This window comes from Plodia interpunctella, chromosome 6, assembly GCF_027563975.2.
Source record: "Plodia interpunctella isolate USDA-ARS_2022_Savannah chromosome 6, ilPloInte3.2, whole genome shotgun sequence".
Classification (NCBI taxonomy): Eukaryota; Metazoa; Arthropoda; class Insecta; order Lepidoptera; family Pyralidae; genus Plodia; species Plodia interpunctella.
The window spans coordinates 10,920,817-10,934,177 of NC_071299.1; the positions used below are offsets into that span (position 1 = coordinate 10,920,817).

At 35.5% G+C, this 13,361-nt stretch overlaps 4 protein-coding genes across 6 annotated transcripts in view; 1 reads left to right on the forward strand and 3 right to left on the reverse strand.

Moving 5' to 3' along the window:
- Positions 1 to 827: 827 nt before the first annotated feature.
- Positions 828 to 4,478, reverse strand: LOC128670822 (putative uncharacterized protein DDB_G0282133). 2 transcript variants are annotated; one of them, XM_053746815.2, is made up of 2 exons: positions 4,360 to 4,478; positions 828 to 3,465 (listed from the first exon to the last, which is right to left on the reverse strand). In XM_053746815.2, exon 2 carries the CDS (start codon positions 3,435 to 3,437, stop codon positions 915 to 917), a length of 2,523 nt encoding a protein of 840 aa, XP_053602790.1. In that variant the 5' UTR covers positions 3,438 to 3,465; positions 4,360 to 4,478; the 3' UTR covers positions 828 to 914. The 2 variants fall into 2 exon arrangements, with proteins under 2 accessions (XP_053602790.1, XP_053602789.1); XM_053746814.2 differs by having other exon boundaries at positions 4,199 to 4,397.
- Positions 4,479 to 5,103: 625 nt separating this feature from the next.
- On the forward strand, positions 5,104 to 7,448 carry RpS4 (Ribosomal protein S4). The gene is made up of 5 exons (XM_053746898.2): positions 5,104 to 5,226; positions 5,540 to 5,798; positions 6,242 to 6,339; positions 6,665 to 6,836; positions 7,160 to 7,448. The coding sequence occupies exons 1-5, from the start codon at positions 5,224 to 5,226 to the stop codon at positions 7,417 to 7,419; spliced, it is 792 nt and encodes a 263-aa protein (XP_053602873.1). The 5' UTR covers positions 5,104 to 5,223; the 3' UTR covers positions 7,420 to 7,448.
- A 480-nt stretch (positions 7,449 to 7,928) lies between these two features.
- On the reverse strand, positions 7,929 to 9,963 carry Prdm13 (PR/SET domain 13). Its single transcript, XM_053746953.1, has 3 exons — positions 9,865 to 9,963; positions 9,173 to 9,419; positions 7,929 to 8,942 (listed from the first exon to the last, which is right to left on the reverse strand). Exons 1-3 carry the CDS (start codon positions 9,961 to 9,963, stop codon positions 8,374 to 8,376), a joined length of 915 nt encoding a protein of 304 aa, XP_053602928.1. The 3' UTR covers positions 7,929 to 8,373.
- Positions 9,964 to 11,458: 1,495 nt separating this feature from the next.
- The window catches only part of Rsph3 (Radial spoke head protein 3), a 30,343-nt gene continuing 28,440 nt past the window's right edge, over positions 11,459 to 13,361 (reverse strand). For both annotated transcript variants that reach the window (XM_053747006.2, XM_053747005.1), the window contains exon 9: positions 11,459 to 13,240. In XM_053747006.2, the coding sequence (XP_053602981.1) occupies positions 13,218 to 13,240 (23 nt within the window). In that variant the 3' untranslated portion in view covers positions 11,459 to 13,217. The remainder of the gene's footprint in view (positions 13,241 to 13,361) is intronic.

Below are 13,361 nucleotides of genomic sequence, written 5' to 3' on the forward strand. Positions count from 1 at the left end.
TAGTCTGTGCTATAAGGCGTTATTGAATTTTAACAAACTAAACATACGGTCCATTATTTCATGACTGGTTTATCTGAAGCCCTGTATATGGCTTAAGTTCTAATACCATATCGCCTGCCGCTGATTTCTGCTCTTTAGTAAGAGAAGTCGAACGTTTCTATTATAGCTGTCGGCTGTCGACCATCATGTTCTTTGAAAATCCCTTATTTGTATACGTACGTATAGTAAAACTGTAAGTTTTGTGTTACACGTCCCTTTATATGGTGGGTTCAAAACAAATTATGATGAATCCCATCTACATCATTACATATTATAAAACAAAGTCCTTTGCCGCCTGCCGCGTATGTCTGTTCGTGATAAACTACGGCACGGATTAAAATGCGGTTTTCACCAAAAAATAGTGTGATTCTTGAGGAAGGTTTAGGAGTATAATTTAGTATGTTTTTATCTCAGCGAAGCTGGGCCACGTCGCTAGTACAAACTAAATCATCACTATCCCTACATAGTATAAAAAAGTCGGTTCCCGCTGTCCCTCTGTAATTATTATATTTTTTAAACTATGCTACAGATTTTGATGCAAAGCCAGAACAAGCCCCTAGTTTATATTAAACTAGCGACCCGTCCTGGCTTCGCTCGGGTTATGATATACACCTAAACCTTCCGCAGGAACCACATTATCTATTGGTGAAAACCGCATAAAAATCCGTGCAGTAGTATTTAAGTTTATCGCGAACAGACAAACACACAGACGCGACAGAGGACTTTGTTTTATAATAAGTAAGTATTCATGAAAAAAGTTGAGAAACTTAGATAATAAAACAAAATCATTTGAAACAGTATAGTTATTATTATGAAATAAAATAAACTGTATCTTATATGTAGTTTGTGTACATAATTAAGTATTAAAATATGATTTAATAATTAAAAAGATTTTCTTCTATAGCTTTCTCAGAGTCCCAAACTTCACTTGATTCATGCTTCTTTTTCTTTGACTTTTTGGCGGGAATTTCATCACTATCATCATGTTTCCGTTTTTTAGCCTTCTTTATTTTCTCTGGAATCACCTCTTCAGTAACTACTTCCTCTTGTGGCTCTTCTTTAAGCGACTCTCTCATTCTCTTTTTATTTTTCTTTCTTTCTCTCATTTCTTCTTCTGGTGATTGTACTTCATTCTGTTCAGCTTTTAAATATTGAGCTATTCTTTTCGGCACTTTAATTGCTTTTTTATAATCGGCTCCAAAAAATGGATGCCGACATTTAGTCTCTGGCAATGGAATAAACTGATTTTGACTCTGCATCAACATACTATCATCTTGAACATGTGATTTTGGAATCCTTTTTCTCACGTGTACAACTCCATTCAGTGGTAAATTTTTTATTACAAATCCTGTCTCAGCATAGGATGTTATTGCAATCTTTTCTATATCATTTGCAACAGTACCATGGTAAGTTTCACCATTAATCTTAAATTTACATTTCTTATCCAACACAAACTCAACATCTTTTAAAGTACCCACATTAATATCTCGAGGACATTTGAGAATCCATATTTCATCATCACTGGTAATGATGGAGTTATTTCTAGGTTTATTAACAATTGGACTTAAATTACTATTTGTTTCTTGAAAATGTTTTAATTTAGAAGATGATAAATCAACTTTATCACGATCTGTGGCATCAGAGTCATCTAGTTCAAATCTAATTCTATCTGTGATTCTCCTATTTGTTGCCTTTTTAGATTGAACAGGTTTGTTATTGCGTGTATCATCATCAGAGCTATCATCGCTTTTACTGACGTCTCTCGAAATACTGTTAATTTTTTTTGGTGATTTAGACATAGATTTACTTTTAACTGCAACTTTTTCATCATCATCTGAACTGCTGTCACTGCTAACTGTTCTTCTAGATATTTCACCTTTTGATTGCTTTCTAACTTGAGGAGATTTAATGTATTTTGCAGACTTATCATGGTCAGAGTTGGATTCATCTGAACTATCATAATTTTTGCTGAATGTTCTTGGAGTATTTTGGCTAAGTTTATTAGGAGACGTAGCAATAGGTTTAAAAGTTTTTTTTTCATTCACATTAGAATTGTTTACATTACAGCTATCATCATTACTGTTACTGGTAGTACTAGATTTAGGTTCTGTGAAATTATCGTTATCCTCAGCAGAGCTACTCGGATCTGAAATACTATCACCTCTGCTGATTGTCTTTCTTTGACTATTTTTGTTAGGTTCCCTTTCAACATGAGCTTGCTTAATTTCAATTGAACCTTCATTATCAGAACTACTGTCGTCACGGACTGTATACCTTGATATGGTATTTGTATTCAATTGAGAAGATTTATTTGCTGAGTTTGGAACATTAACTTTCTCTGCAGGAATACTTTCTACTGAAATAGAGTTACTACTTGTTCTTCTGCCTGTCTTTTTTTCTACATGTCTATCATCATCAAGTGTAGTATCAGAACAAAAATTAATTTTCCTATTGTGTGATTTGATTGGTGTTTGTTGTTTGTCATTGAATCTATTATTTACTAAGTGACTAGTCTGAGATGTCGTGTGTTGTTCAACATCCTTTTCACTGTTGACTAAAATGCTTTCATTGTCTGCAAGTTGTTTGTTCTTCTTTTCCTTTGATTTTTGTGCAGATTCACTTCCAGACTCTGTATTGAAACTTTCACTTTTACGATTTTTCTTCTTTTTTGGTGTACTTTCTATATCCGATTTTAGTGACATATCAGCTTGTGCTTGGTTGGTATTTGTAAGATAATCTGAATTATGTCTTTTCTTTTTAGATTTTGGTTTTGTAAATGTATTTTCTTCTTTCTTTACTACAATATTAAAATAATCATCATTATTACTTTCAGTTTCTATATGACTGTCAAAATTTGAGGTAATACTACTTTTACTCTTTTTCTTCTTCTTTCTAACAAGAGTAGAATCAGAAAGCTCAGGTTCATCTTTCACTACAGTGGGTAAAGAATGCTCATCAATATCTTCAGACTCATTTTTCTTGTCCAATTTTTCTTGTTTATTCTTTTTCTTTTTCATTGAGTCATTAACTACAGATTCCAACTGATTACTTTGTTCTTGTTTAACTTGTAAATTCAAAAACTTGTCATCAAAATCTTCAGAATCATCGTGTTTTTTTCGTTTATTTTTCTTTGATTTACTGTAAGATGTTTCCGAGGTGGATAATTCTTCATTTTTCACTTTAATGTCCAAATAGTCTGTATCATTTGAATTTTCAAAAATAATTTTTTCTTTGATCTTTTTGTTATTATCATAGCACTCTTTCTTTTTAGGGCTGTTGTATTCGTCAGAGCCTGATCCAGTACTCATTGTTAGTTTCCGTTTTTTACCTATAACTGGCTCAGTCAGTTCCTCCATAGCTTCTGAGTTACTGTTTAACTTTTTTTTTGGTGAACCCATATGTCCATTTTGAAGTTTAACAGGTGTCCTGAAAAGATAATAAAAAAGAACTTTTATTTTTCATCAATAGTACCAAAATTTTAAATGTATGGTCTACTATATAAACAAACTGTCTGAACTAAGCAAATTATTTTACTTATGAAATGTATTACATTTATTTACAAACATAAGAACCATTTCTGGGATAAGTCCGCCTTTATGTGCATCTCGTTCTTTATTTAACTACTTTCTCTGTACATGTTTTCTTCATGCAATAAAGAGTTTACAAACAAATATAATAAAAAGTTATTATGACATCGGTGGCATTATGTGTCTCACAAAGCGTGTAGGGTATTCACTGTGGAAAAATCAGTAGTAAACAAAAGTGTTAACAATATAAAAATTTACTTGTAGCCAGTCTTGGCTTCACACAAGTAAGTTATAGACAGTGGGAAGTGACTTTGTTTTATACTGTGTATTGATTTGTACCACTAGAGATTTGGCTATATCATGGGCAGAGCTACTATTCTAGAATTAATAGGTCTTTGATCTTATGTATGTACATATTATATAAATTGTATTTTGTGTTTAAAATCTTGTCTGAAAAAAATAGTTTTTGTTAGATTTGATGTATTTTTTTATAGGTATTGTAAACACTGTGAAATTTTTTCAAGGAATTGAAAATGCCTTTACAAGCCGCCGTGTACAAGAGTTTGCACCCTAATATACACATTGATTAACATAAATCTGCTAAAGTGAAGCAGATAACATCACAGACTCACATGCTTTCGATATCACTAATACTGCTTGCATTAGAAACGTTGGTCCATGTAAAACTTTCATCTGAATCTGACCACATGTTTGTTTAAGCATAGCAAATAGAGAACATTTTGTTTGAATTACAATCTTCAATCAAAGTTAGATCGTTTCAAAGTTTTCTAACCTAAAAACGTCGAACGCGCTGCGGTACAAGCTGCAAGAAAGGATTGTTTTGACATTTTACTTTTTTTTTTTTACTTTTTTACTGGATACTTCTGACGTATTTGGCAGATTGTGCTTTTGCTCTCCACTTGCAACATTGCAATTTGCCAATAGCAATGTGCCCACGACACAGGTATAAAAACATTGTGGCCCATGATGATTTGCCGTTCTCGAAATTTTCTAAAATGTACGATTACGAAATATTCTTGATTTTTTCAAGGAATTTCTTAAAGACTTTTCCCGTGTTTCCGATGAGAATTTCTCTTGAGAATATCTGCGGGAATATAAAAACATTACGGCTGGAATCTTAAAACAGAAAATTTCAGAGAACAGAGAATTTCTCAGCGGTATGTAGCTAGTTGAAAATGTGGACAGGGAAAGTTATATATAATCTTGTCTACACGCCCCGTCACATGGAATTAGTAGGTACTCCGTACACGAAATACTTATTAAATCCATGCCCCGTCATATCTTCCATTTCGATCAAACGAGAGAAAGATATGCATGAGACAGACAGACGCTCAATCTACTACTTTGTCTATGAGATTAGCCGGATTAGGCTATATGAAAATCTACTGATATGGAATTAGTAGGTTGTACGTTGTACGAAGTACTTATTAAATCCATGGGTTTAACACATAAGTTTTAGTGATTACAAGAATGATATACCAAAGTTAATAACCAAAGATGAGTCGAATAACTTGACCGAATACATATTTGTCGGACGTTTAAAAATAAAAGCTTATTTTGACTTTGACATTTGGAAACTGACAGCGGCAGCAAGTTAATTTTGACAGCTCTTTTTGTGTAGAATTTTGTGTTCAACATGGTGAGTTGCAGGGAAATAATTTAAAATCTATTCTAATCTTCGTTATAAATACTTCTTATGAATTATTTGATTAGTTTATAGTAATCACAAGTGGTAAAGTTTCCGTCCCAATTAATATTTCTTGGTTTTCTGTGTATTATTTAGACTGTGTCAATTGAAGTTTAAACGTCCAGAATTGTGATGTTTCCATAATTTTCGACTTGCTTTCATAAGGAATAAGTTAAATTCACCGTCCTTTATGTATATTATGGTACACGTTAAATATTGGGGCCAATCATGAGTGGAATTCCGGCTAACCTCTTTCGTGTTATAGGCTCGCGGCCCAAAGAAGCACTTGAAGCGTTTAAACGCGCCCAAAGCATGGATGTTGGACAAACTTGGCGGTGTGTACGCACCGCGGCCATCCACCGGTCCCCACAAGTTGCGGGAGTGCTTGCCACTGGTGATTTTCCTGCGTAACCGTTTGAAATACGCGTTAACTGGTAATGAGGTCTTGAAGATTGTGAAACAACGGCTAATCAAGGTTGATGGAAAGGTCAGGACAGACCCCACGTACCCCGCTGGATTTATGGGTGAGTTTAAAGCTTATGGTCAATTTGTGAAAACTGTATTTGTTATTGTTTAGTCAGTACTGTTAATTTGGTCTTGCAGCAGGTGTAGGCTTAGTTGCAACATGAAATCGGTCTATATCATATGAGTTAAAATGCAATGTTAGATTATAAAGTTTCTTATATGTTGTATTTATTTATTGTATGTATAACATACAAATTGTAAAAATTTTGGGATATGAGTTCAACAACCTGTAAATAAACAGAAATCAATTTGTGATTTCGTGGGATTTTGGCATTCATGGTAAACATTCAATAGGCTGGCATTTTTGCTTGATAATTTGAAGTCAAGAAGAAAGAGGAGATTAAATATTGAGTTAATAACATTCCTACTCAAGTGGGAATCGAATGCACATCTCTGTTCTCTCTCTCTCGTTTATTTAATTTTGTGTCCTATTGTTTTTCAGATGTTGTGTCCATTGAAAAGACAAATGAATTGTTCAGGCTTATCTATGATGTTAAGGGTAGATTCACCATTCACCGCATCACACCTGAAGAAGCCAAGGTATGTCACCAGTTTTGTACCAGCTGCATGCCAGGGCTGAGGCCCTGGAGTGAGGATAAAAACTACATCAAGTTTTTATTCTATCTGAATATTGGAAAACATCTTTCATATAATAGGTATTCATATGGATACCAGTGTTTCACATTTTTCGGTATTGGGTTTCTCAGATTAATGTTTTTTTGTGCATTATCGTCATGTATCTCCAATCTATGCATGGATTAATTTATTTTAAAAATATTAGCTTTTACACACAACTTTACATCCATGAGTTTACTTAGAACTTTCCCCAGAATGAAAATGTAAATGTTTGTCTTCACGTTTGCAGTACAAGCTGTGTAAGGTGAAGCGCGTGGCGACAGGCCCCAAGAATGTGCCGTTCCTGGTGACGCACGACGGCCGCACGCTGCGCTACCCCGACCCGCTCATCAAGGTCAACGACTCCGTTCAGCTGGACATCGCCACCTCCAAGATTATGGACTTTATCAAGTTTGAATCAGGTTAGTTTTGCTTATTACTCGACACTAGCTGTCTGCCCTAAATTAGGGGTGTACCATATCCTGTCTTTAAAAAATACCCCATGTGCTATTTGGACTAAGTACACAATCAACAACTTCCATACAGCTTGTTGTTGTTACATGGATAATCTTCGATACAGCTGCTCGAAGGCGTGTGGTCCCTAGCATAGGACCATTACATATCCTCACCTTCAAAACATATATACAGATTTAGTTAGCCCCAAAGTATGGTCAATGATGGATAAATCAATCATAATCATTGACATGATGCCCACAACATTCTCACATGACCATTTCTCTTCCAGGAAACCTGTGCATGATCACGGGCGGGAGGAATTTGGGGCGAGTGGGGACCATCGTGTCCCGCGAGCGACACCCGGGCTCGTTCGACATCGTGCACGTGCGGGACTCCACGGGGCACACGTTCGCGACGCGCCTCAACAACGTCTTCATCATCGGCAAGGGCACCAAGGCCTACATCTCGTTGCCCAGAGGCAAGGGAGTCCGGCTCACCATCGCGGAAGAGAGGGACAAGCGTATTGCCGCGAAGGTCGCTGCGCAGTAACAGCTTAGTTAATAAATAAGGAAAATCTAGTGGTTGTTTTATTTAAATAGATAATTCTAGCTCGTTTCATAAATATATAATAATTTAATGGCATACGTACATATGTAGGCCATTAAATTTCTGCGTATGCAGAGACTTGCGCCACTATTTATTATAATACACTAGATAAAGGATAACCCTTTATTACTAGAAAGTATTGTATAATTTTCTTTACATAATGTCAAAAGTTGACTACACCGATTTTGGTGGTTACCGGGTTCGGTTTGCCTTGATACCGATTTCCGTTCCAATCGGCCCTATTCAATGGGGAGAAAACGAGCGAATTGGCCGCTAGGGGCGCTGATGTTGCGAAAAGTTTTCAAACATTTTGTGCGCGGTAAAATTTTTTGCACCATTTTATTTTTTGTAAACAACAACAAATTTTGAGAATATTGGTACCTAGTTGTCTGTTGTGCAGACGTGTAAGACTGATCTAGGCACTACTGGTACGGCTGTGGCTAAATAGGACAACTACTGCTAGCCATTAGTTCCACAGATACGGAAGTGGTAGGTATGAGTATTTACAAACTTAATTTTAATTCCCAGTAGTTTATTTTCTTTTAATATACAAAATACCATAAATATTCATAATACGAATCTATAATAAATAATCTCTACTTACAGTTGTTAATTAAATATATGATCTTTCACATTCACTAGGTAATTATACGGCTTAATAAATTTTATCACAGTAATTGCTGTCCTTTAATTAGGATTATTATTATTACAATCATAGAAATAGTAATTACTCTGTAAGGTTCTTTCCTACGATATCACATGTTTACACCATAAAATTATTATATACTAACGTCATTTATAAATTTATGCTTTTATTTCTATGCAAGTTTTATTTGTATTTAGCACAAAAAGGGATAAACTGAAGTTTCTTGTGGTGAATTGTCATCCCCATGAAGATTAGGGTACCGCGCATGGCGAAGTGGCTGTACCGCTCAAAACATTCGCGTGTCTTGCCCGAACATGTCTCAATAGGTCCCTTCTTCTTGCTAATCTTTTACCACAAACTGGACACGCATGTTCTCCACTAGCTCCCCCCTCATTGGCATGTAATCTTACATGCTTATTCAAATTGCTAGGGTCACCAAATGCACGTAAACAATATCGACATCGTAACGGCTTGTATCCAGTATGAGTTCTTATATGTATTTTCAGCCCGTATTTTCTTGAGTAAATTTTCCCACAGTACAAACAAAGATGCCCGTTTGTTGACTTGCCCCATTCAGCAGCAAGGGCTTCTAAATGCGCGGGCGCAGATATAGGCGAATTAACTGAAACTATGTCGGTGTAAGGTCGGAACGCGGATATCCGATCGGTGGTGGGGATGTACGCAGAGGTTATCTTCGTGTGGAATCGTTTCCAGAATGCTGACGGTGAAAACTCACGGCATTGAAGAAAGAGATGCACTTTGAGGTGGTTCGGTCGCTCGAACTGGACCTCGCAGTCGTGGCATACGTAGTCCTTCTTACCTGTTGAGAGAAATTGGGTGAATGAGTGATCAAAATAAAGTTTACTGAATATAAGATGACAGGAAAGATAATTTAGGATTCGTATTATAAAATTGATGGGCCATATTTTTTAGCCATAGGTTGGCCACATTTTTACGCGCCAATTCCTTCGGTCCCGTGCTAGTCTCATCCATCGTTTTCTACGCTAATCTATGTATCAATTAACAAAGTAAACTTGTATCAAATCTCACCTCTAATATTCTTGAGTGTCAAAAACGGCATATCGACAATAGCAAGTATTCCCTCATCGAACCACATCATCAGTTCCTCTCCAGCAGCCAGGTCTCCGAGTATCCTGACCCTCAAACCTTCTTCAGAGGTCACCAGTTCAGCGTTCCTAGCTTGGATGTCGGGTGCGAGGCGAGCTGAGCGAGCGACGGTGGCTGGGTCGCCATGTAGTGGCGACAAGGAGCCAGTTTCATCTATGTCTATGTAAACCTGCAAATGTAAACTTATTTGTATTTTTTAAAATTTACAATTGGTAAAATAAAAATTTTGTACAATTTTGGTCTTGCTTTTCCAGCGAATGATTTTGTAGTTCTTTATAGTTGGGGCCTAAATGGACCATGATAAGTTTCAAAATAAATAACTTCTGAGAAACAAATAGGCCGAGACCTGAAAATGGCTTTTCAGAACCGGATAGCGAAAAGATTTGTGACTGAAACTGAAAATGTTCAACACAGGTTGAACATTTTCAGTTTTTGTGGGACCTGCATTCATTTATATACCAATTGTTATTCTTATTAAATTAACACAGATATTTGGATCGAAAGAATGAAGGGAGGTCTTTGCTCAGTAAATAATAATAAGAACAAAAAAAAAACTGCAGTTACTAAATATATAAATTGCAATAAACCTTTGAATTGACTAAAAAAACACTTACCATCTCATTTCCTTCGCTTTTCACCGTCAACCCATCAGCTGAAAAGTACTTTGACGTCATGCCCGCACGCAGTGCCCGACGAGCAAAGACTCCCAACATGTTGCTCAACTAGTTGGCCCACAGATTTGGTGATATAGCCAATTTTTTACGCTTCATTCGTTGAAGACGTCCAAAGATCTTTAATAGTTTTTATGGCAACGTAGTTGGAGCTACGGTAATTCCAATTTCCAAGGTATAAAATATCTTTTTTTCTTATTGTTTCCTTTCTTTTAGACCTATTTGTAGTGCTATTAGTAGTAACGCACAATTTTGCAATGGCCAAGATTCTCTTTATTTTAACTAATTATTGGGCGATTTTGATTATTTAATTAAGACGGTAAAGTTACACTTATTATTTCTCAAATTTCTTCAAATATTGTAAAACTTGTTAAGAAAAAGACCAACAGATCTTCAACCTTGCGCGTACACAGGTTGCAGACACAACTACCCTCTCACTGAGGGTTGTCACAGTTATATACCGATCCTGTGAGGGCGGAGGCTGCACGTGGTCCTCTCTGGAACGCCCTCCGCTAATCGGCCAGTTATTAATCCATTGTTAGGAGGGGTGGGCATTATCGTACTTGTCGTCGGTTCTGGGGGTTCTGGGTTTGTAATTTATTTTTTCACTGTACTTGTATGTTGGTTAATAGAGTTAGAATTTAGCAAAAATCTTTGTTGAACACGATGACGGAAAAGTCGTAACTTTCTATTGCGCCGTAGTCTGTTGAAATGGTAAAAAAAAATCGACTGCTTTTATAATTTAAAGAAATTGCGAATCTAAATTCTATTTTGTTTTTATTAACGGATTTTCAAAACTTTTCGTACGTACCGAACTCACTATTTAAATACGATAAATTGTAATATAGTTGATTCAAAATGTTCCCGAAATTATGCTATTAATAAAATATGGCATTACTGAAGCATTTTAAAACATTACGATAGCTTCGGATTCGTAGACAGCTACGAATTTGTAGACAGCTACGATTTCGTAGGCGGCTACGAAGACAAAATAGTCGTAGCGTTCAATAAATACTAATTCACATCCGCGCGATTTTAAGTGCCGCCATCTCCATAGGAATTTATTAAACACCTCTATTGCCCCACTGCTGGACAAAGGTCTTCCCAATCGCCTTCCATACTTATCTATACAGAGCATAAATTGAACACCTCAGATCGTCGCTCTATCGTCCATACGTAGTCCATGGTCTTCCTCTCTTTCGGTACCACATGGTGGCTACAAAAGCAATTTTTTATAAGCATATTTTGTGTCCCACTGCTGGGCAAAAGCCATCTCTTTCTGCTTCTATAGTTGTCGATCTAATACGGTTTCCCGCCCTTCAGTTAAGAAGCGGTGGATGTCGTCGCGTCACCTCGCCTCTCCGCCGGCGACTCTGCTGCTCACAAGTAAACAGAAGCAAATTAAAACATAATAAATAATATGGGGGTAGAAATATAAAAAATATAGTTCCTAGAAATTTTGTTTTTTCAAATATATTTATATATGATATCAATTAAGATTATTGTAAAAGTGAAAATGAAGAAAAAAGCATATGAATATTAAAAAGAATCAAATTTGAAAAGAAATTTATTTCTAAAAATTTATCGTCATTTGTGACAATGCACTAAAATAATGAAATAAATCTACAAATCTACACAACGTACAAAATCAACGATACTTACTGTTCGTTATCGATTAATAACTTAATGGGTTCCTCATTGAGACGAAGCGGTGCGAAGCGATGCGACGCGACGCGAAAATATCAAATGCATGAATATATATTAACTTTGTTATATAGTTTACTAGCTGTTGGACGCATCTTCGATCGCGGCATCTTATGTTTGAACCCGGGTTAACCTATATATACTTTCAAGTTTCATCATTAATATATATATGATATCGCATCGCGTCGCATCGCACTGATTTGTCTAAATGAGGACGCAAGATAAGGTCAACGTTAAGGCGCCACATCGAATGTATGTTATTTATATAATAAATTACGGTAAGACTATTGGCTCTGTCTAGTATGGGATGAGGACAGGGCAACTCGTAAACAACAACATTCGAATTGTCTTTTTTCGATTCAAATAATCTATTTTAAGTTAAGGCACTAATAAGTCATGTACTGCCTTAACATTAAAGTAATATTTCATATCAAGATATCTTGAAGTTATTGTTATTTACAATTTTATTTTAGACAAATTGTAAAAGTGTAGCCAGGTCATGAAATTTTTAAACATTATACCAATTAAAAAGATATAGTTAAAAGCTTGTTTTTATTAACCCTTTTCGCTCTATATTGATATCGCTTATAAACATTTTAAATTGTAAAATTGAGACAATGTTTAGCGAGTATTTACTGTGTAATAGTTTCTTTTAATAAGTAAAATTGTACAAAAGGTCGCAATAGAAAGGTACTAGCTACACTTTTACATCAACATGATTCTAATCTTAATTCAGCTACAAATGAAGGCATAGTTTAAGGCCTTTTAATATTTCATTAATTCAAAAAATATATTTCCCTGATTAACAAATACAAAACTGTTGTTGAAAATCGATTCTGACACTCACTACCCAATACTATAAAAGTTTAATTTTTATTTCTTTAAGAGACAAAACTATAGTTAAATTTTTATATATATAGCTATTGTCCACATTTTCTCTCGCGGTAGCTAATTATATTTTCGCCAAAATTCATAAAATTTGGCTTTGCCATGACAGATAGGTCAAAAGACTCACTTTTGTAATATTAGTATAGAGTCATTCAATTTCTTGAATTTTATTTATCTATACATATTATTTACCTTCATTAAAAGCTTAGACCCACACTGTCAATCTGTTTATAAAGAGTAAAAATATCTGCTTCTGTGACCACTGGGATGACAACACTGGTGTTCAAACAAACTGTTATCATTTCTTAGGATGCTTCGAAGGTTAGAGTTTAGTATTCTAAAGTCCTTTTTGTGTTTAGCTCTGCGGAGTTAGCTCAGCTGTGCTCGCTCATTCAGGTTCATTTATTGATCCACAGACCAGATGTTTTTTTTTCCTTCTTCCAAACTTTCTCTTCCCAGAAACTTTTCCCATCGTTATTAGTTGCAGTGTCTACTTTTATTCAAGTCCGTTTCACAATTTGATTGCAAAACATAAAATGTTTTATTACGCAATACTTGAAATTATCTTTACGGATAATTTTGCGATAAGCCCAGGATCTCTGATACATGTAGTATATCAAGTGGTCGTCCACTGAAATTTGCCGAGGAATCGAACTGGTTACGCGCAGCGAGGCGTTCTGACCGCCGCGCTCACGAGTCCGAGGTTATACTGCTACGTCATCTAAGGCTGAAACAATAAAGAAAATTGTTATTTTTTGTTTCTTAAATCATCATCATTGGTATCGCTTTGGAAATAATGTTAAGGTAAAATCTATTTAAAAGGTGGGTATGTTTTATTTACCTTTTTG

What these genes read in the sequence shown, in the direction of transcription:
- LOC128670822 (XM_053746814.2), bottom strand. Translation starts at nt 4,275, where the DNA reads ATGTGGTCAGATTCAGATGAAAGTTTTACATGGACCAACGTTTCTAAT. An exon ending in ATTAGTGATATCGAAAGCAT is followed by an intron (nt 3,466 to 4,198) that starts GTGAGTCTGTGA and finishes TTATCTTTTCAG; the next exon opens with GACACCTGTTAAACTTCAAA.
- RpS4 (XM_053746898.2), top strand. An exon ending in TCACACCTGAAGAAGCCAAG is followed by an intron (nt 6,340 to 6,664) that starts GTATGTCACCAG and finishes TCACGTTTGCAG; the next exon opens with TACAAGCTGTGTAAGGTGAA. An exon ending in CTTTATCAAGTTTGAATCAG is followed by an intron (nt 6,837 to 7,159) that starts GTTAGTTTTGCT and finishes TTTCTCTTCCAG; the next exon opens with GAAACCTGTGCATGATCACG.
- Prdm13 (XM_053746953.1), bottom strand. Translation starts at nt 9,963, where the DNA reads ATGTTGGGAGTCTTTGCTCGTCGGGCACTGCGTGCGGGCATGACGTCA. An exon ending in AAAGCGAAGGAAATGAGATG is followed by an intron (nt 9,420 to 9,864) that starts GTAAGTGTTTTT and finishes TTACATTTGCAG; the next exon opens with GTTTACATAGACATAGATGA. An exon ending in GACACTCAAGAATATTAGAG is followed by an intron (nt 8,943 to 9,172) that starts GTGAGATTTGAT and finishes TTCTCTCAACAG; the next exon opens with GTAAGAAGGACTACGTATGC.